The sequence below is a fragment of the Rana temporaria genome, chromosome 7 (assembly GCF_905171775.1).
Source record: "Rana temporaria chromosome 7, aRanTem1.1, whole genome shotgun sequence".
Classification (NCBI taxonomy): domain Eukaryota; kingdom Metazoa; phylum Chordata; class Amphibia; order Anura; family Ranidae; genus Rana; species Rana temporaria.
In genome coordinates, this window is record NC_053495.1 from 53,123,814 (window position 1) to 53,145,380 (window position 21,567).

Below are 21,567 nucleotides of genomic sequence, written 5' to 3' on the forward strand. Positions count from 1 at the left end.
CTCTCCCGCCTTCCCCAGACACTGACTCCTCTCCGGCCACTCTACAATAAAAAAATAAAAAAAAGTACCGGGAGCATTTGCGTGAGTACAAGTACTCGCGCAAATGTTCTGTATCGGTCCCGATACCGATACTAGTATCGGTATCAGGACAACCCTAGTACAGTTCAATACAAAAAGGAACAGGAGGGCTCTGAACGTAGAGCTTACATTTTAAAGGGAGGGGGTGGTGGCACAAAAGGTAATAGCTGCAGAGAATGATTTGATGGGGGGTGGCTCTGGGACAGTTGTTAGGTGGGTGTTGGATAGGCTGCCCTGAATAAGTTAGTTTTCGGGGATGTCCTAAAGGTGGACAGGGTAGGGGCTGATGGGACATACTGGAGCAGGGAGTTCCAGAGGATGGGAGAGGCTCTGGAGAAGTCCTGAAGGCAAGCATGGGAAGAGGCAACAAGGGAGCTAGAGAGCAGGAGGAGCAGAGGGGACGATTTGGGCGATATTTGCAGGTGAGGTTGGTGATGTAGATGGGGGCGATGTTGTGAATGGCGTTGTAGGTTATGGTTAGCATTTTGAATTTTACAGTGGGGTAGGGGAAGCCAGTGAAGGGATTGGCAGAGAGGCAGAGAGTGCCCAGTCTTGCCACACAGAGTTAATCCAGCTCTGAGCAATCCTCTTATTGTTCAGTGAAAATTAACAGACTTCCAGATAAAAACCTGTCTAAATAAAAAAGTCCTTTCCTCTCTCCTTGCTTTGAGTGACAGGTTATGTACATATCTAGCTTGGACATGTTTATCATATGTTATGTTATGTTTATCATAATATGAGGTGATCCACAGTATAAAAACTGAGAAATCCACCCCTCCCCCACATAACACATGAGGATTTAGCCAGTGATTGGATATAGGGGCTAAGGGGAGGTCAGAGTCAAGGATTACACCCAGGACCCTGGCATGTGTGGAGGGGCCAATGGTTGTGTTGTTGACATTAATGGTGAAGTGAAGTCACAGGGGGGACCATGAAGGAGGAAATATAACAAGCTCGGTTTTAGAAAGATTGAGTTTGAGGAAGTGGTGTGACATCCATACCGATATGTCATTCAGTAAGTGTGAGATCCGTGAGGAGATCGAGGGGGTTGTATTTTAATTTCACAAATAAAGCAGTTACACTAAAGAAATATGCAGTTTAGTACATCCCCACTAAATACCAACCATGAGCTAAGCTGCCTTTTCAATAAAATCATTAACTACCGTACTTAGGAATAATCCTTTGGCACAGAGCAGCTGGCACAGAGTAAAAAAAGTCTTAATAGAAGACATGATGTAATATTAGTCATCAAGCATCAAAGGGAATATACACACACATTAGAGTTTACTTTAATAAAATAAAATAAAATAAATAAAAACTATATTGAGAACTGTTCTCTAAAAAGCCGATATGCAGCAAAAAAAAAAAATAGATCTTTAATCCCAACTTCAGCCTGAAAAGCGTGATTCACTTTTCAGTACCGTTTTTTTTTCTTTAACCACCTCAATACTGGGCACTTTCACCCCTTTCCTGCCCAAGACATTTTTCAGCTTTGAGCGCTGTCACACTTTGAATGACAATTGCGCGGTCATGCAACACTGTACCCAAATGAAATTTTAAAGCGGTTGTATACCCGCATTTGTTTTTTTTTTACACCTGAAAAGTAAAAGCCATGATGAGCTAGTATGCACCGCATACTAGCTCAATATGAAATACTTACCTTCAAACGAGGTGTAGGGAACTTACCTGGTCCACGCCAAGCGAGATGTCATCTTGCTCCGGCGTGTCTTCCGGGTATCGCCGCTCCAGCGCTGTGATTGGCTGGAGCGGCGATGTCGTCACTCCCAGACATGCGCGCGGGAGATTTCATTCCGGCAAGGGCCGGCAGCGGCCAGCTCTTTAGCCGAGCATCCCCCCCTGCGCATGCACCACTGCAATCAGTGGCGCATTGCGAGGGGAATATCTCCTAAACCGTAGAGGTTTAGGAGATATTCTCTATACCTACAGGTAAGCCTGGTGGGCTGTCAGTGAGAAGGCGTGTGGAGTCTGCGCCCCATTTAGTGTCCTTTGTGGCTTGTTCGGAGCACTTCTTTCAGTTTCAAGTGGGGGCCTTCACATCATGACTCCATATCTCTGAGGTCTTTGATCACATGGTCCGGCAGGTGCTTTTGGGCTTCCTCCTGCACCTCCTAAGTTTGTTTCCGCTCCTTCCCCTCTCACGCTCTTATCCTTTCTCTCTCTCCCCTTGCCCCCTCCCTTTGCACTTGCTACCCATCACCTCCGACAGCTAGCTGCCAGTCGCACAACCTGTCTCGAGTGCCGTCGCCTCTACCGAACCAGGCCCGCCGAGTCTTCCTGCAGAACAACCAGATCTCAGAATTAAGTCCTGGACTTTTTTCTCCTCTGACATCTGTACTTTGGCTATTCTCAAATCGTATCTCCGTACTGCATCCTGGGACATTCCAGGGTCTGGAGCATCTAGAAGAATTGGATCTTGGAAAGAACCCAAATTTGCCACCTCTACAGCCAGACACTTCAAGTGGTTTGAATTCTTTGCTCTCCCTGCACCTGTATCAATGTAATATCCACAGGCTGCCAGCTGACCTGTTTCGAGGCCTCCATTCTCTGCGCTACCTCTATCTTCAACACAACCGCCTGACAGGCTTGCCAGTGGTATGGAGTGTGGCGGTATCGAGACTACAAGAACATAGCCTGGAATTTAATCTTTACTCATGCCTATTTGACCTCTTTTTAGTTAACCACTTGACAACTGGGCACTTAAACACCCTTAATAACCAATTTTCAGCTTTCGGTGCTCTCACGTTTTGAATGACAATAACTAAGTCATACAACACTGTAACCAAATGAAATTTTTGTCCTTTTTTTCCCACAAATAGAGCTTTCTTTTGGTGGTATTTGATCACCTCTGCGGTTTTTTTTTTCCCCGCTATTAATGAAAAAAGAACGAAAATTTTGTAAAAAAATGAATTTTTCTTCATTTCTATCATATCATTTTGTAAAAAAGTAATTTTCCTCATACATTTGGCCTAAAATGCATACCGCTACATATTTTTGGTAAAAAAAAAAAAAAAAAATTTGGATATTATTTAGTCTGGGTGAAAGTTATAGGGTCTACAAGCTTTGGTACCAATTTCTGAAAATTTAACAATTTGATCACACCTGAAGTACTGACAGCTTCTCTCATTTCTTGAGACCCTAACAAGCCAATAAAGTACAAATACCCCCCAAATGACCCCTTTTTGGAAAGTAGACATTCCAAGGTAGTTAGTAAGAGTCATAGTTAGTTTTTTGAAGTTGTCATTTGTTCCCATAATTCTTTGCAAAATTAAGATTTTATTTATTTATTTTTTTTTCATACCAATATTGTCATTATAACAGGTTATTTCTCTCACATGGCATGTATATTCCACAAATGACACCCCAAAATATATTCTGCTGCTCCTCCTGAGTATGGCGATACCACATGTGTGAGACTTTTACACAGCGTGGCCACATACAGAGGCCCAACACCGAAGTAGCAACTTCAAGCATTCTAGGAGCATAAATTACACATCTAATCTCTCAACCACCTATTACACTTTTGAAGGCCCTGGAGCACCAGGACAATGGAAACGCCCACAAAGTGACCCCATTTTGGAAAGCTAACACCCCAACGTATAATCTATGAGGCATAATGAGTCTTTTGAACAGTTCATTTTTTTGCAGATGTTTTTGGAAAATGTGGAAAAAAAATGAAAACGCATTTTTTTACACAAAGTTGTCCATTTATAGGATATTTCCAACACATAGCATATACATAGCAAAAATTACACCCCAAAATATATTCTGCTGCTCCTCCTGAGTATAGCGATACCACATGTGTGAGACTTTTACACAGCGTGGCCACATACAGAGGCCCAACATCCAAGAAGCACCATCAGGTGTTGTAGGGACACAAATTACACATCCAATTTCCTTACAATCTATCACATTTTTGAAGGCCCTTCATATTTCTAACACAGCATGTACATACCAAGAGTTACACCCTAAAATACATTCTGCTGAGTAATGGGTACAAAAAAAAGGATTACCTGTGTTTTTAGTAGTGCAATTGTCCACAGGAGGAGAGCCCTGATCCAGGCAGCAGGCAGGGACGTGGTCAGCGACAATGAATGGAATTGTCCAGGCAGCAATATTGTTCATAGTCGGTACATAGCCAGCAGTGCCAAAATATTGGTCCTGGTAGTAAGGCCAGGAAAGAATGGGGACAGGGGTAGAGGCTTCTCCCACCCAAATCTCTTTGAAGCCTCCGGGCAACCAGACCCTAATCTGGGAATGAGAAAACTAAAAAATTTGTTTTTTCATCCAGAAAAACAATTCTGGAGCCCCTCACATGTGTGAGACCCCTGTGTTCCCACTAGCATAGCAGGGTAAAAGATCAATCCAAGGGGCAGGCAAAAAACGTGGTCAAACAGTCCAGGGTCAATTCCAGAGCAGGCAGAGGTAGGTACAGTTAAGCGTTAGGCAGAAGCGTGGTCGTATAACAAGCCAGGGTCAGTTCCAGAGAAAGCAGAGGTATTTTTAGCATTAGGCAAAATCGTGGTCGTATAACAGTCCAGGGTCGGTTCCGGAGAAGGCAGAGGTATGTAGAGTGCAGTGGCATAAGGGGTGTGGAGGAAAATGACAGGGAATTTGAATTTTGTTTACCTAATAATTTTCAATAGTGTGGTAACGGCGGAAACATGCACCTAAACAGAGGCCTGGTTGGGAGGGACAATAAACTGTTGTGTCTCTTCTGACTCCTCCTCTGGCGCACACCCGGCATTTCTTCTGACGGGCTGCACCTGTTCGACGGGGGGGGATTTTGTCAGGAAAGTGCCGTTCGTGAAGTCTGCTCACGCAATCAGTGCGAAGAATGTCTGGTGGCATTTCAGGGAACAAAAGGGCGGTGATAACGTCTTCTTGGTAGAGTAGATATGGAACGGGATTCTGTGTTGCTTTTTTGTAGATAACATAAGAGTTATAGAAGGCCAAACTGAAAAAGTAAATGGACACTTTTTTATACCAGTGACGGGATTTTCGGGAGGGAAGATAGGGTTCAATCATCTGGTCATTGAAGTCTACGCCACCCATAAATAAATTGTAATCGTAGACACAAGATGGTTTCTGCACTGGGCCGCTTCTTTTGGGGACTTCCACGTAGGTGTCATTGTGGATGGTGGTGAGCATGTGGACATCTCGTCTGTCCCTCCACTTGACAGCCAATAGCTCCTGGTTCCGTAAAGACGTCGTCTCTCCTCGTCTCAGCTTCTGATTCAACAATTTTTGGGGGAAGCCCTTTCTGTTTATTCTCACTGTGCCACATGCTGGGGTGTCTCTCCGGTAAAGATTTCTAAACAGGGGCAAGCTGATATAAAAATTGTCCACGTAAAGGTGGTATCCTTTTCCAAGTAGTGGATAGATGAGCTCCCAGACGACTTTTCCACTTGTTCCGATGTATTCGGGGGAATTCGGGGGGATGTAGTTGGGAGTCCTTCCCTTCGTATACAATGAAGGAGTAGATGTACCCCGTGTCTCGGTCACACAGTTTGTACTTCTTCACCCCATATCGGGCCCTTTTGCTGGGGATGAATTGTTTGATGCCCAGCCTGCCGTGGAATTTTACAAGGGACTCATCTATTGATATATTTTGTTGAGGGGTATATAACTGGGGGAATTTTTCAGAATTTTTTTTTAGAAGTGGCCGAATTTTAAATAATTTGTCAAAAGCAGGGTCATTTAGGGGAGGGCACTGGGTGTTGTCATTGAAGTGGAGGAATCGTAGAATAATAAAGTATCGGGATCTGGGCATACGGGATGAGAAGACGGGCATGTGGTGGATGGCTTTGGTAGACCAATAGGAGTACCCTTTTTTTTTTTTTTTGAGAGACCCATATTGAAGGTCAGGCCTAAGAATATTTTAAACTCCTCTACGGTCAGGTCTCTCCAATGAAAGGGGCGGGCATAGCTGGAATCGGGGTTGCTTACAATAAATTGCTGAGCGTAGAGGTTGCACTGGGCCACAATAGATGACAATAATTCTTCTGTAAAAACTAAATGAAAAAAATCAATCATGTCAAAATTATCGGTGTTCACCTGTACACCTGGTTGGGCGGTGAAAGGGGGGATACTTGATGCTCCAGAATTCGAAGGCAGCCACAGGGGGTTTTGAAGGCCATAGGGAAGGCTGGCATGGCCCCTATCCCTTTGGGGCAGAGAGGACACCCTACTGGTGCCTGACCTTTGTTGCACTGCTTGCGGGGTGGACGGCACTGCTCGCGGGGTGGACGGCACTGCTCGCGGGGTGGACGGCACTGCACTAGTAGTAGGCTGATCCACGCCAGAACGCCTTCTTTTAACGGGCACAGGTTCCTCCTCTGAATCCGTATCAGACCCGCTTCCTGTTACGGGCTCATAGGCCGAATCGGAATCGGACAGAGACTCCTCGCAGCTGTCATCAGACGCCCATAGTTTCTGGAAGGCCTGCTCGGTGGTAAAAAAAAATGTTGCCATACTGGTGGCTAGTGAGGCTGGACTGCAGAACACTGGTGGGCACTAGTGGCACTGCAGTGGCACAGGTGTAACTGATGGGCAAATGTGGCACTGGTGTGGCTCTGGTTGCACTGCTGTGGCTCTGGGGTCACTGATTAGCAGGCGGCACTGGTGGGCACAGGCGTCACTGCAGTGGTGCAGGTGGAACTGGTGTGGCACTGGTGGGCACAGATGGCACTGGTGGGGCACAGATGGCACTGGTGGGGCACAGGCGGCACTGGTGGGGCACAGGCGGCACTGGTGGGGTGCAGATGAGCACTGGTGGGGTACAGGCGGCACTGATGGGCACAGGCGGCACTGATGGGCACAGGTGGCACTGGTGGGCACAGGTGGCACTGATGGGCACAGGTGGCACTGATGGGCACAGGTGGCACTGATGGGCACAGGTGGCACTGATGTGGCACTGGTTTGGTACAGGTGGCACTGGTTTGGTACAGGCGGCACTGGTGTGGCACAGGTGGCACTGATGGGCACAGGCGGCACTGATGGGCACAGGCGGCACTGATGTGGCAAAGATGACACTGGTGTGGCTCAGATGACACTGGTGCGGCACTGGTTTGGTACAGGCGGCACTGCTTTGGCACAGGCGGCACTGGTGTGGCACAGGCGGCACTGGTGTGGCACAGGCGGCACTGGTGTGGCACAGGCGGCACTGGTGTGGCACAGGCGTGGCTCAGATGACACTGGTGCGGCACTGGTTTGGTACAGGCGGCACTGGTGGGGCACAGGCGGCACTGGTGGGGCACAGGCGGCACTGGTGGGGCACAGGCGGCACTGATTGGCACTTATGGGCACAGGTGGCACTTATGTGGCAGTGTTGTGGCACCGATGTAGGACAGGTGGCACTGGTGGGGCACAGATGGCACTAGTGGGGCACAGATGGCACTAGTGGGGCACAGATGGCACTAGTGGGGCACAGATGGCACTAGTGGGGCACAGATGGCACTAGTGGGGCACAGATGGCACTGCTGGGGAACAGATGGGGCACTGCTGGGCACTGCTGGCACTTACTTTTATTCAAAAAAATCTCTCTCCTCTTCTCTCACGCTGCAACGGTGTGAGGAGAGGAGAGAGATGACCTGCAGGTGACCCAGCCGCAGGGTTTGTTTACAAATGTGATCGCGCCGTCATTGGACGGCGCGATCACGTGGTAAGGAGCCGCTTCCATTGGCTCCTTACCGCGAGTGCTGTTGCTGCGGGTCCCGTAGACCCGGCGAGCACCGGCGATCGCGTGTGCGCGCCCGCCTGGCGGACATCGTGGCCACGCGCATCGGGTTCCCAGTGACACAGCGGGTGTATGCCCCCCCAATGGCTCGGGAAGGCGAGAACGTCAAATGATCATCCCACCGTCATTTGACAGCGGGCGGTAGCCTAGTGGTTAAAGAGTAAATTTACACTTTATGCAAAGCAGCGATGAGAGATTTTATGGGGCTGTCCATTGCTGACCTTTTTGACAATGTTGGTTGACTGACCAGTATGCTGACAAGTTGGTTTTAGTACCAACTCACTAACCCAGAACAATGCTGATCGGTAAAAACAGATCTCATACTGGTTGCAGGCCACCAATTCAAAGTATTAAAGCTTAAAGATCTGCAGGACAACCTGGAGAGCTTAGCAATTGTAGCTGCTATATTTCTCATGACAGGTCTTCAAGGGCTCATTCACACAGGTACTGCTTACAGGGTTTACTCCAGCAATTTATGCAGCTGAAGTAAAATGCTGGCAGCCTACGTTAGGCACCTTTCACACTTTTACGACCTGGAAGTTACGCCACTTGAAGCAATGCCTGTGTAATCTTGAGGTCTATGGACCCCAAGTCACATCAAAGTCGAACCAAAGTAGCGCAGGGACTACTTTGAAGTTGCATAGTACTCATTGGAAATCATGCGGTATGACTGCAACCAAGTTGCACAAGTACGAAAGGGGCCCAACTCAAATAGCCGCTCCTCCTAATCTGACATATGAGGCAGGTAGGCGGTTCTAAACGCAGACAGTGTGCATTTGGGGCTGCTCAACTGCCCCTACACATCTGTATCAATACAGATGCTGCATCCCCAATGAGCAATAAGGGCTACCTACATCCAGGTGGCTCCAGCCGCATAAAAAAATGGCCCATTCACATTGTGTGGACAACACTACCTGTGTAAACGAGGCCCATCAACTAAAAACCTGGATGGCAGGGGATCACCATTAGACCCCCTCTCACACGGGCACACTGCCTTGCCATTTTGTACTTCTGATTACACAGATCAAAAAAAGGAGTGCAATGTATCCCTATGTGTGGCCAGATGTAAACAGACATGCAGCCACCTGTATCCGGAAACAGTTCAGGTTCATTGGAACAAACTGAAAAGGTTTGCATACTTGTCTGCTTTTTACTAACCAGATGTAGGCAGATATGGCACTACAATTTTTTCCTCCATCTTAGAATTGGATTGGACACGGACATTCCCCATGTGACATTTTGATCCAACTCAGCAGTAAATCAGTCTAGGATGCCCTCTGGAGATGGAATGGAGGGTGCCCATGAGACAGGGGCCTTAGGACAGGTGTAGACAAAAGGTTGTGAGCCCTGTCTGCTTCCATTTCAGTTGGACAGGATCTGGTAACTAGGGATGAGCTCCGGCGTGTTCGCACACTCCACGCGCAGAGCCCGCCAGGAAGTGGGCACTGCACTAATCACAGGCAGTGAGACATTTCCTGATCTCTGCAGCCGCGCATCGGGACAATGGCTCACTGCCTGCGATTAGCGCAGCGCTGACTTCCTGGCGGGCTTTGCACGTGGAGTGTGCGAACACGCCAGAGCTCATTCCTACTGGTAACAGGTTTTTTACTGCACAATAGCACAAATCGGGATTGCTGCTCCATTAATACTATAAGAAGCTTGCAGTAAGGGGGGCCACCAGCTAAGCTGGCCAAGACTCAGATGGCCCTAAAACAACTCTGTTTATGTAAACTGCGATTTTCCAGTACTTCCAGTCAGGTTTGATTACCAATCTGGAAGACGTCAATTTCTATTGAAACAATGAGATCAGGTTTCTTTCCTGTTTGGCTAGGGTGGCCCTACTAGGAAGGCTTCAACCAGCATCACTCTCTAAATAACAGAGGTATTCAAGACTTCCAACCACTATAGCAGCAATACAGACCCATGCTATTGCCTAGGATCCATTCACACTTGTACGACTCCATAGTTGTGCCGACTTTGAAGGGCAACTTTAATAAAACTTGGATACGACTGACCAGTGATAATGGACAACTGCTGTATTGTATAACATTCAGTAGAACTGCATGATTCTGGTTAAAATTAGTCTTGATTTGTTTGCTTTGAATAAAGATCACGATTCTTGTGCCGCAACATCATCTTTCACATTGGGTTAACTTTACGTTTTTTTTTTAAATTAATTAAAGTGTATTTTTTCCAAAATGCTGGCAAATGCAGTGCAAATCACATGCAATGTGTGCAATCACACGAGCGTGAACCCAGCCTCACATTGCTAAAGCCATTACAACATATAGACCTATTTAGGGTGTAATTTGGTGACCTGGCCTTCACAGTGGGTAGCAAGAGGGCACCAGTGCCTCAGAAAACTCAGAGAAAGGCAAGTTCATTTTAAATAACATTGGGCCAGATTCAGGTAGCTTTGCGCTTTTCCGTTTTGTCGCTGCGCCTCCGTAAATTACCTGCGCTACGCTTGATTCACGGAGCAGTAGCTCCGTAATTTGCGTGAGCGCTCCGGAAAACTGCCCGGTGTAAGCGCGCGTAATTTAAATGATCCCATAGGGGGCGTGAATCATTTAAATTAGGCGCGTTCCCGCGCCGAGCGTAGTGCGCATGCTCCGTCGGGAAACTTTCCCGACGTGCATTGCGGCAAATGACGTCGCAAGGACGTCATTTGCTTCAAAGTGAACGTAAATGGCGTCCAGCGCCATTCACGATTCACTTACGCAAACGACGTTAAATTTTAAATTCGCGACGCGGGAACGATGGGTATACGTAGCATTGGCTGCCCCTGCTAATAGCAGGAGCAGCCTTACGCGGAACCCGACGAACGGAGACGACGTAAACTGCGTACGCAGGGCTCACGTAGGGTTGTGAAGCGGCCATCGTAAGAATGCAGCCTACGATACGACGGCATAAGGAGCCTTATGCCAGTCATATCTTAGGCTGCAGTCAGCGTATCGAGGTTCCTGAATCAGGAGCATTCGAGACGCAGGCGCAAGTAAGCAATTGCGCTGCGTAACTATGGTTACGCAGACGCAATTGCTACCTGAATCTACCCCATTATTTTGCTAAAAAGTATAACTAAAGGGTTATAGAGTGGAGAGGGATTAAAACACCTGTCAAATATGTATTGCTGTTTGTGCTACTTGCTCTCTATTTGTCTTGTTTACCATTACCACCGATAATGAAAAGTGAAAAAAAAATCCCAAATTTTGGGTTGTCACTAGAACAGGAATAAAAGGAAAAAACATTCCAATGGGGACACTACTGTAGATGTGAAGATCCTAGTGGTTCCCTAACTTTGGAGAGATTGCATCTTACTTCCTGTTTTGGCCAAGGGACAGGAATAATTAAAATCTCCCCAATGGGTCACAGATAAAACTGACAGAGATAAGATGGCCATAGATTACTTTTTGTGATCAACAAGTGGGCCCCTACACAAGCGAGGCGGATGGAAGAATCCTCCCCCCTCCATCACTGTATGACAGTGACAATGGAGACTCTCGGCTGTCGCAATACACTGATCAGTGGCTACAGTAGACGGACAGAAATATTAAAAAATTCCCGATTTCTGTTGAGTGGTAATGACAATACATGTGGCTGGTCTCTGCTGAACTGGGCGAATTTAGATCCATGTATGCTTAGCCTTACTGTAGACAAAAGTTTTTCCCCTTAGTTCTATTTTAAACATATGCCTGCTATGCGTTTTCTATATAGCACACACATGTGTCAACTTGTTTTTGGTGGTGGGGGGGGGGGGCGAGAAATAGGGCTTCTTTAATATGAGGATGAGGGCCCTGGTGTAATAAGCATACCTTTCTTTTTGCTGCAAGGTGTGCCTTAACGAGAATGTAATAATACCATTCAGAATTCTTTTTTAATACATCTGAAAGGATTTAGACATTTTAACCTGTTTATCCGAAACCTGCCCACTGCAGCTAAACAAAGAAACCTAGTAATTATTATTCTGAGACACCGCTCCCTACCCAGCATTCCGTCTCTGAACTTCAGACACGCTTCCTTTGAGAAGTTTTTCTAGAAATTCTCTCCCTCTTTGACAAAACTGACTTCAATAAATAACTGCCAACTAAAACATCCACTTGTTGCAGCCTGGAACTGCTCCAGCAGTGTCACAATAAACCACGGCCTTCGGTTGTAACCGATTCCTCTCACATCACATCTGTTCTAAATGTGTCATTCTTCAAACTGTAACCCGAGGGATATTTGTTTGAGAAAAAAAAAGCAATGAGACATGTTACCAGACTTTACTTGAAGTTGTATTTTTATTGCTTTTCACTCAAACAAAATAACCCCGGGCTTACAGATAGAAGGATGACACATTTAAAACAAACGTGATACGAGAGGAATCAGTTACAACAGGCGTCTGAGGTCTTATGAATGAATGGAGGAGATGGGTGAACCGTATGCCAGCCACAACGCAAAGTTTCAGCACCTGATGTTTGGTGCATATTGTAAGGAATAGGAGTAATGAAGCTGCAGTTTAAAGTGATTGTAAAGGCAGAAGGTTGTTTATTGAAATGCCTTAAGATAAAAAAACCTTTGTGCAGCAGCCCCCTCAGCCCCTCTGACTTAAATTTGAGCCCCATCTAGATTCAGCGATGTTGCAGGAATGTCTCGGCTGCCCGAGACTCCCCTCCTCATTTGCAGAGACAGCAGCATGACACCATTGGCTCCCACTGCTGTCAAAGTCAGTCAGAAAATGAGCAGAGAAAGGGGGCCAGGCCGCAGCTCCATGTCTGAATGGACACAGGGAGCTGTGGCTTGGCTTCCCCTATAGCAAGCTGCTTGCTGTGGGGGCACTGAATAGGAGGGAGGGGCCAGGAGTGCCGACAAGGGACCCGAGAAGAGGAGGATCGAGGCTGCTCTGTGCTAAACCACTAGACATGACAGGTAAGTATAACACGTTTGTTATTTTTAACAAAAAAACACAAGACTTTAGTATCACTTTAAGGCCTAGGTTACACGTATAAAGCCTTGGTCTTACCACCCCGTTTAGCTGCAAAGGAGGCCATATGGGATCGTATGCATTCTGCAGCCGTTTTGCTTTCTGGTACAAATTATACCCCATCATGTTCAGCAAGCAGTAATGCCACTCAACATGACCCATTCAAGTAAATGGGGCCACTGCAAAACTGTGTGGGCTTATAGGGTTAGAACAGGCATCCTGGAAGTGAAATATCACCTACCTGTCAAATGCCCTCTGAAACGTGATCCACGACAAATCACTTTTTAGATGGGCAGCAAGGGTAACATCATAGCTTATTCTGACATGCAAATATCCCAAAATATCCCCCCCCCCCCCCCCCAGAGTTCAGCTTTAATGTATTTCACCTCACTTCCTATCCTAAAGACACAAGAAGAGAAAATCTCCCTAAAGTGAAGGACTATGCCACTTGTCACTAGGAAGCTTTCCAATTTATTCCTGTTCTGTGACATCTGCAACATTGTAGACTTCCTGTCCTGATAACAGCAACTAAAGCCAGCCACAGACAGTTCAAATCTCAACTGGTTCAGCAGGAACCAAACAAGATTTGAACCATGTATGGGCAGGCTGAATGTACCAAAGTTGATTGATCAATTAACTTAGGTACAACCAGCCTGCTGGATTTTACATGTGATTATTGCTAGCAGCTGTTCTAACTGCTAGCAATAATCACTGAGTTCTCCCTGCAGGGACAGTTTCCCCCACCTGCCCCTTAGGAGAACACAATGGCTCTGCAAGAGGGATTCCCCTGTCAACGCTAAGTGTGTTGATGGGGGAATCAAGCGATTTTCTTTTCTGCAACCTGTGCAGCAAAAAAATAAAAAATAAATAAATAAAAAAAAACAATCGCTTTGTCTATAGGCTGACATACCTTTATGTCCTCCCAGTGAATATTGAGTAGGTCCACCTTTTGCTGCCAAAACAAGCATGACCTGAGGCATGGACTCCACTAGACACCCGAAGGAATGCTATGGTATCTGGCACCAAGCTGTCAGTAGCAGATCCTTAAGACCCCTTTTTACACTAAGGCGCTTTGCAGGCGCTAAAATGCTAAAAATAGCGCCTGCAAAGTGCCCTAAAAGAGCGGCTAAGTGTCCTGCAAGCAGCATCTTTGGAGCAGTGAAGGAGCGGTGTGTATACCGCTCTTGCCCATTGAGATGAATGGGCAGCGCGGCCATACCGCCAGTAAAGCGCCGCTGCAGCAGCACTTTGCGGGTGGTTTAAACCGCTAGCGGCCAAATACCTCCGCAAACACGACGGTAAAGCGCTGCTAAAAATAGCAGCGCTTTACCACCGACGCCCGCGCCCCAGTGTGAAAGGGGCCTTAAAGCGGATGTCCGCTAAAAAAAAATATTAAAAGCCAGCAGCTACAAATACTGCAGCTGCTGACTTTTAATATTAGGGCATTTACCTGTCCTGGAGTCCAGCGCCTTCCGCAGCAGAGGACAAACGATCGCTTGTCACTCTGCTGCCCCCGCCATCCTCTGTGAGGGAACCAGGAAGTGAAGCGCTCCGGCTTCACTGCCCGGTTCCTTACGGTGCATGCGTGAGTCGCACTACGCCCGACGATTGGCTCCCGCTGTGTTCTGGGAGCTGAGTGTTCCCAGGACACAACGGGGGGGTGACATCATTCCCGCAGTCTGCCCGAGACTGTGTGGCAGGAAGTGGGTGCAAATACCTGTCTTTAGACAGGTATCTGCACCCCTCTCCCCCTGAAAGGTGTCAAATGTGACACCGGAGGGGGGGGGGGGATGGTTCCGATCAGCAGGAGTTCCACTTTAGAGTGGAGCTCCGCTTTAAGTTCTGTAAGTTGCAGGGTGGAGCCTCAATGAATCAGACTTGTTCTTCCAGCACAGAGCACACCCCATGTGATGCTTGATTGGGCCAAGATCTGGAGACTTTATAGGCCAAGTCAACACTTTGAACTTGATTTTGTGTTCCTCGAGCCCTTCTTGAACCATTTTTATAGCGTGGTAGGGCGCATTATCCTGCCAAAAGAGAACACTGCGGAATACCATTTTCCATGAAGGGGTGTACTTGGTCAGCAATAATGTTTAGGTAGAGAGTACATGTCAAGTAACATCCGCATGAATGGCACTAACCAAGGTTTCCCAGCATCACACTGGCTTGTTGTCTTCCCATAATGCATCCTGGTGCCGTCTCTTCTCTAGATAATGAACAGGCACCTGACCATACATATGATGTAAAAGAAAACTAGATTCATCAGACCAGGCCACCTTCTTCCATTGCGCCGTTGTCCAATTCCAATGCTCATGTGCCCATTGTAGGCACGGGTCAGCGTAGGTACCCAGACTGGTCTGTGGCTATGCAGCCCCATACACAAACTGGATGCACACTTTTTTTCAGATGCCATTGTAACAAGATGATCAACTCTACCTCTCAGTGGTCATAAAGTTATGGCTGATCAGTGTAGATCTCCCACATCAACACCTGACAGAGGTTCTAACCTTTCCTGACTGACTGCACAGACCACCTTGTCTAGTAGGAGCTGATGAGTCCAGTGACACCCCCATATCCTGACACTGTGTAAAGGAGTGTGGGTGTCACCGGTCTGCAGGGAGGAGGGTATTAGATAGAGGGGCCCATTGACTCACCATTTGTAGCAGCCCTCAGTGACCTCCAGGGTGTAGTTGATCCGGGTTCCTCTTGTATATGGTAGGAGCAGTTTGGGGATATTGAGCTTGGAGCAGCATGTGAGGTGCAGCCCTGTCAGGGCAATGACAAGCAGAAGAGCCCCAGGTAAGAGCCCCATTGTGGCCCCTGAGGTCTCCTACACACTCCTGTGCTCGGCTGTCCTTCTCCTGTATGGGGGATGACACGACGTTCTCCGGGGCAGGGCACACGTGTACCTCAGTAATGGCTCTCGGTGACTATGTGCGGGGGGCCGGCTGCCTGTGCGCTCCCGCCATGTGTTTCATTCCTGGTAACGGATCCCCCGCCTCCTCCTCTTTCTCAGCCCGCTAGATGAGAGGAAGCGCCGTAAAGAGAGGGAGGGGGGTGCTGTGCACATTGAGGGCGGCTCACAGTCACAGACCGCTATCGCTGCAAGCTGTGTGTGTGAGCACGTGCAGCCCTCACCTATGGCGGGAGGAGGGGTGAGGCGAGCTCTATAATGAGGAGAACATAGTTGTCCCCAGATTTCTATGTGAGGTGATAGAGGAGTGCATAGTGCTGGACAGTTACTACAAGTGATGTACCAAGTATATCTCCCACCAAGGGAAATACATGCAATACAAATGTATGTTCACTAATCATAAAACATAATGAGGTATCCAGATATGTGTATTGCATACATACAATGGTCCAGTTTGGCACAATGTAATTATGCATGAGGCCCTCTGCACACTGACCCTGTAATCCAGAAATATTCAGCGGACAGATTTTGCAAAATAGCCTCTCAAACATCCCAGAAGTGGCCAGTGGCGTATCTAGGGTATGGCAGCCATGACAAGTGCCATGGGGAGGGGGGCGGCAAAAAGCTACCCCCCCCCCGCACGAAAAAAAAACCCCACCCGTCCTCCTGCGGCTGCATCCCGCGCTAATGTAGCTCCTTGTTGCAGCCAGTCTGCTGAAGCGCGGCGCCGGCACAGCAATTGCTAATATTGCAACTTGGCCTGGGGAGGGGAGTGACAGGCCGATGACTGGCCATTGATGGCACAGTGGCTGTGTTCGATTGGCACAGTGGCTGTAATTGATTTTTCTTTCAGTTTGTTTGCACCCCCCCCCCCCCCAAATAAAATTCAGTACCAGATGCCAGTGGTCCCCAGTGTCCCTCTCTGTCCTCGTCGCACTGCGTCCCTCCCTGTCCCTGGTTATCTAAAGGTTTCAAATGTTTTGACAGGGGCGCAGTTTCAGTGCTTGCCATAGGCGCCATTTTCACTAGATACGCCTCTGGAAGTGGCACAACCTACAAAAAAAAAAAATGAACCTGTCTAGAGCTTATAATTCAATTTGCGGCACCAATACCTCTTTCACACTGAGGCATTTCTCAGGCGTTTTAGCCATAGAAATAGCGCCCGAAAGCTGCCTCCCATTCATTAAAATGGGTGCTTTGCAAGTGGCGGGGCATTAGAAAAAGTCCTGCAAGCAGCATCTTTGGGACGGTTTGGGATCACCCATTGCAATGAATGGGCAGCGCTTTGGAAGTGCCACAACACAGGAGTTTTTTACCTCCTTTTTGGGGTTAAAAGCGCCCCGCTAGCAGCCGAAATCTGCAGCTAAAACGAGCGCTGCTTTACCACTAACGGCTGACACTTTCAGTGTGAAAGCAGCCTAAGTATGTACGCCAAACACTTTTGCATAATCTGTCTGCGCCAAGTTCTCTGTACTCCAAAAGAGAGTTGGTCTTAAAGTGATTGTAAAGCTTTATTTTTTTTAAATAACAAACATGTCATACTTGCCTCCACTGTGCAGCTCGTTTTGCACAGTGTGGCCCAGATCCTCAACGTCTGGAGTCCCCCGGTGGCTCTCGCTGCTTCTCCCTGCATTAGATAACCCCCCTAGGAGAAGTGATCTCCCGGTGGGGTTACCTTTCAGGCACGCTCCCGAGTCCAGCATTTGCGTCCATAGACATGAATGCCGGATTCAGCCCCACGCAACGCGTCATTGGATTTGATTGACAGCAGTAGGAGCCAATGGCAGCACTGCTATCAATCTGTCGAATCAAGAAGGGGGCCCACGTGCAGAGAGAGACAGCTTGTCTCCGCCGAGTGAATTCTAGAGCTCAGGTAAGTAAAACGGGGGAGCTGGGGGGCCGGTGACTGCCAGAAGTTTTTTCACCTTAATGCATAGGATGTATTTAGGTGAAAAAACACGAGGGTTTACAACCCCTTTAATTAGCTCCACATTCGTAAAACACAAACCATCTGCATTTTATTTTGAGTTTGGCACATTCATTGCACCACAATGTAAAAGTGTTCTAAATTTAGAACCAAACGCATCACATTTTCTTCCATTTTCTTGCCAGAGAGTGCAAGGTGTTTTTTAACAACCCCTTTAAGCGCCCATTAAGGCCTACACAGACCCAGCATCTCGCCACAAAGGTAACCCTTAACCAGGGGGCAATTAATCTGATGCTGTGGACCTATTCTCTATCCAACCACCCCATACCTTTAACCACTTGACCACTGGGCACGTAAACCCCCTTAATAACCAGACCAATTTTCAGCTTTCGGTGCTCTCACAATTTGAATGACAATTACTCAGTCAAACAACACTGTACCCAAATGAAATTTTCGTCCTTTTTTTCACACAAATAGAGCTTTCTTTTGGTGGTATTTAATCACCGTTGGGGTTTTTTATTTTTTGCGCTATAAGAGAAAAAAGACTGAAAATTCTGTAAAAAATAATAATTTTTCTTTGTTTCTGTTATAAAATTTGGCACATTTAGTATTTTTTCTTCATTCTTTTGCTTAAATGTGAAAGATGAAGTTACGCCGAGTAAATAGATACCCAACATGTCACCCTTCAAAATTGCACACGCTTGTGGAATGGCGCCAAACTTTGCTACTTAAAAATCCCCATAGACGACGTTGCAGGGTATTGTGGGGTATTGTGGGGTATTGTGGAGTATTGTGGGGTATTGTGGGGTATTGTAGAGTATTGTGGGGTATTGTAGAGTATTGTGTGGTATTGCAGGGTATTGCGGGGTATTGTGGAGTATTGCGGGGTATTTCGGGGTATTGCGGAGTATTGTGGGGTATTGCGGGGCATTGCGGAGTATTGCGGGGCATTGCGGGGCATTGCAGAGTATTGCGGGGCATTGCAGAGTATTGCGGGGCATTGCAGAGTATTGCGGGGCATTGCAGAGTATTGCGGGGCATTGCGGAGTATTTTGGGGCATTGCAGAGTATGGGGGCATTGCAGAGTATGGGGGCATTGCAGAGTATTGCACAGGGAGGGATGGATGGATGGCTGGATCTGTGACTACATGTGTCACAGATCCAGCCTGCAGCCCCCACAGGGCGCGCGGGAGCGCGACTCTGGGAGGACGTACATTGACGCCCTCCCAGAGTTAAGCAACCGCCTTGTAGACGTATTTCGTCTATAGGGCGGTTGCTAACTGGTTAACCATACCTCCCAACTTTCTGAGATGGGAATGAGGGACACCTATCAGCAAAAGTATGCAGGCCTAGGACATACCCCTTGTCACGCCCCCTTAAAGGAGAATTGTACAAAAAAACAATGATTGGTTAAACCCACAAGTGCTTTTTTTTCCACTACTATTTCTTTATATTGGCTTTTGGAATTTACAAATGCAGCAATTTAGAAATCAGATGAAAGGTTTAGCACTGGGAAACACTTTTTGATAGATAAAAAGTGCATTTTATATACAACTATAGAGATCAGATCAAAATGAGGGACAAATGAGGAGAATGAGGGACAGAGGGACATTGCTCCAAATCAGGGACAGTCCCTCGAAATCAGGGACAGTTGGGAGGTATGCCTTTAACCACTTAAAGGATCACTAAAGGAACATTTTTTTTTAGCTAAATAGCTTCCTTTACCTTACTGCAGTACTGGTTTCATGTCCTTATTGTTCGTTTTTGCTTTGAAGTAGCTGTAATTCTGCTCTGATCTCCACACTTCCTGCTTGTCTGGCTCCTTATAACCACAGTACTGGGAGCTTTTCACTGTGGTCTAAGCTGTCATTACTGTGGGTCTAAAACTCCTCAGAACCAATCAGATTCATTTTAAAAACAAAACACTGCCCTGGATTTGTTTGTTTTTGTTCTGTGGGTCTCTTTACTTCACAGAAACATGAAACCAGTTTAAAACCGAAAGTGAAACTAGAGGCACATTATATGATTGAATTTAATCTATTTTTAATCATTTCTAAAAGGAATCAGTTAACTTTTATGTCTCTATACCCTGTAAACAGTCGTTTCAGCAAAACATTTTTTTCCTTTAGTGACCCTTTAAGGACCAAGCCTATTTTTCAAACTTGGTGTTTACAAGTTAAAATCATTTTTTTTTTGCTAGAAAATTACTTAGAACCCCCAAACATTTTTTCTTTATCGTACATCACGGGACACAGAGAAGCATAGTAATAACTATGTGGGTTATAGAGTCTACCTTCAGGTGATGGACACTGGCATGCCCTTAAGGCAAGAAGTTCCCTCCCCTATATAACCCCTCCCATACTGGGAGTACCTCAGTTTTTTCACCAGTGTCTAAGGTGTTGGTCACGAGTGAACATGTGCTCCAAGGAGCTCCACTGGAGGGATCCATATTGGATGTAAAAAGCCTCCATTAAATCCGGATCCGTCCAAAGTGCTTCTGAGCCAAAGTGGACGGTACCCGGGCCCCGGTTAAGAAGAACAGGGTTTGGCCTGTAATGCTTCTCTTTGAGGGCTGGATCCTGGTTATTCAGTACTTTGGTCAATTTCCTAATACCAAAAGTTTACTGACAGGGTGCGATATGGGTCCAGGGGTGTGGTGTTCCTTTCCATGGACCCCGGTCCCTGAAGGTCTGCAGACGCGGCTCTCCGTGACGGGTGAAGATTGGACTGTCTGTCTATGCAGAGTCCTGCAGCGTTGGATCAGGTAAGTGAAGGGGCTTCAGGACTTGGTCCTGGGAGTAACCTTCCTTTATTGAGCCATTATGTTTGCCTAAGCTGTCTGTCTGTGCTTCTCCTATTTGGTCCTGTAGGCTGTGGGGAGGAGGGGTGTCTATACTCAAGTAGTTAGCTCCTCCTGTGCAGGTTTAAAGCAGAAGGAAAGTTGCCCAAAAAGTTTGGCTTCAGTTGGCTTATTTGGTCCTCACATGGAGCTGCGGAGTTCCAACCTCATGCACGAGCGCGTCGTGCGCGCACGACATTGATTGTGTCTTAGGCGCATGCGTGCGCGCAATTGCGTGAATTTGTGCGCTGCTTCGGTGTGCGCGGCGTGGTCCATGAGGCGCGTGCGGCGACGTGTGCGTGCGGCTACGTGTGCGCACGTAGCCTCGTGATACACGCCCAGCAGCGGCGTGTGCGCGCCAATGCGCGCAGGGGGTCTATCTCAGCTGTTCTCTATGAGACTCGAGATTACAGGACAGAGCAGGTCAGGTGATTTGCACCTAGTCCTTATATGCTCCAGTCCACCTCACTTATCCTGGCTGACGGTGGACACAGAGATTTTGTGCACAAATTTTCAGTATTTATTACTGGTGGTTGGACAGTGACACCTGCTTAGGGCGCATAGTGGGCTCTGCACCTTGCCAACCATCAAATAGCAGTGTCAGTGCTGTTCTATAGGTTCGCAAGTAGTTGCAATTATTGTGAGTACCTCGGCTTTATCATGGCTAAAGGCTCAGGGACTAGAAGCACAAAGAAAGCAAAGGGATCGCCATCAGGCTCAGAGGATCTCGGGCATGCTCCTGCGGCTGTCTCCTCTCCTGATAAATTGGAGGAGGCCCAGGGTGAACCATCAGGGCTGTCAGGTGCCTGTTCTGCCCTTGTCCCGCCTGCTCCAGTTTTTGTGACACAGGAGGCTCTGGCCTCAGCTATGGGGGGTCTGGAGCAGAGATTAGCGACCTTGATTGCATCCTCTCTCTCAAGAGAAAAACGCACAAGGTCCCCCTCTCCCTCTAAGGAGTCCCTCGATATGGGGCATCTATCCTCAGAAGAGGTTGATTTACCCTCTGGAGATCTGGCAGAAGGTCATTCGGAAGTAGTGGATTCTGAGGATTCCACTTTGGGAGAACCTTTTTCGGCATCTCAATCCGAAA

The 21,567-nt window shown here is 47.4% G+C and overlaps 2 protein-coding genes across 2 annotated transcripts in view; one reads left to right on the top strand and one right to left on the bottom strand.

Annotated features, from left to right (window-relative positions):
- The window catches only part of NUP210 (nucleoporin 210), a 193,128-nt gene extending 177,258 nt beyond the window's left edge, over positions 1 to 15,870 (bottom strand). Inside the window, exon 1 of the mRNA XM_040359371.1 lies at positions 15,452 to 15,870. Within this exon, the coding sequence (XP_040215305.1) occupies positions 15,452 to 15,609 (158 nt within the window). The 5' untranslated portion in view covers positions 15,610 to 15,870. The remainder of the gene's footprint in view (positions 1 to 15,451) is intronic.
- HDAC11 (histone deacetylase 11) overlaps positions 15,512 to 21,567 on the top strand; it is a 61,631-nt gene continuing 55,575 nt past the window's right edge. Inside the window, exon 1 of the mRNA XM_040359373.1 lies at positions 15,512 to 15,596. The gene's annotated coding sequence lies outside the window, so the exon portion shown is untranslated. The remainder of the gene's footprint in view (positions 15,597 to 21,567) is intronic.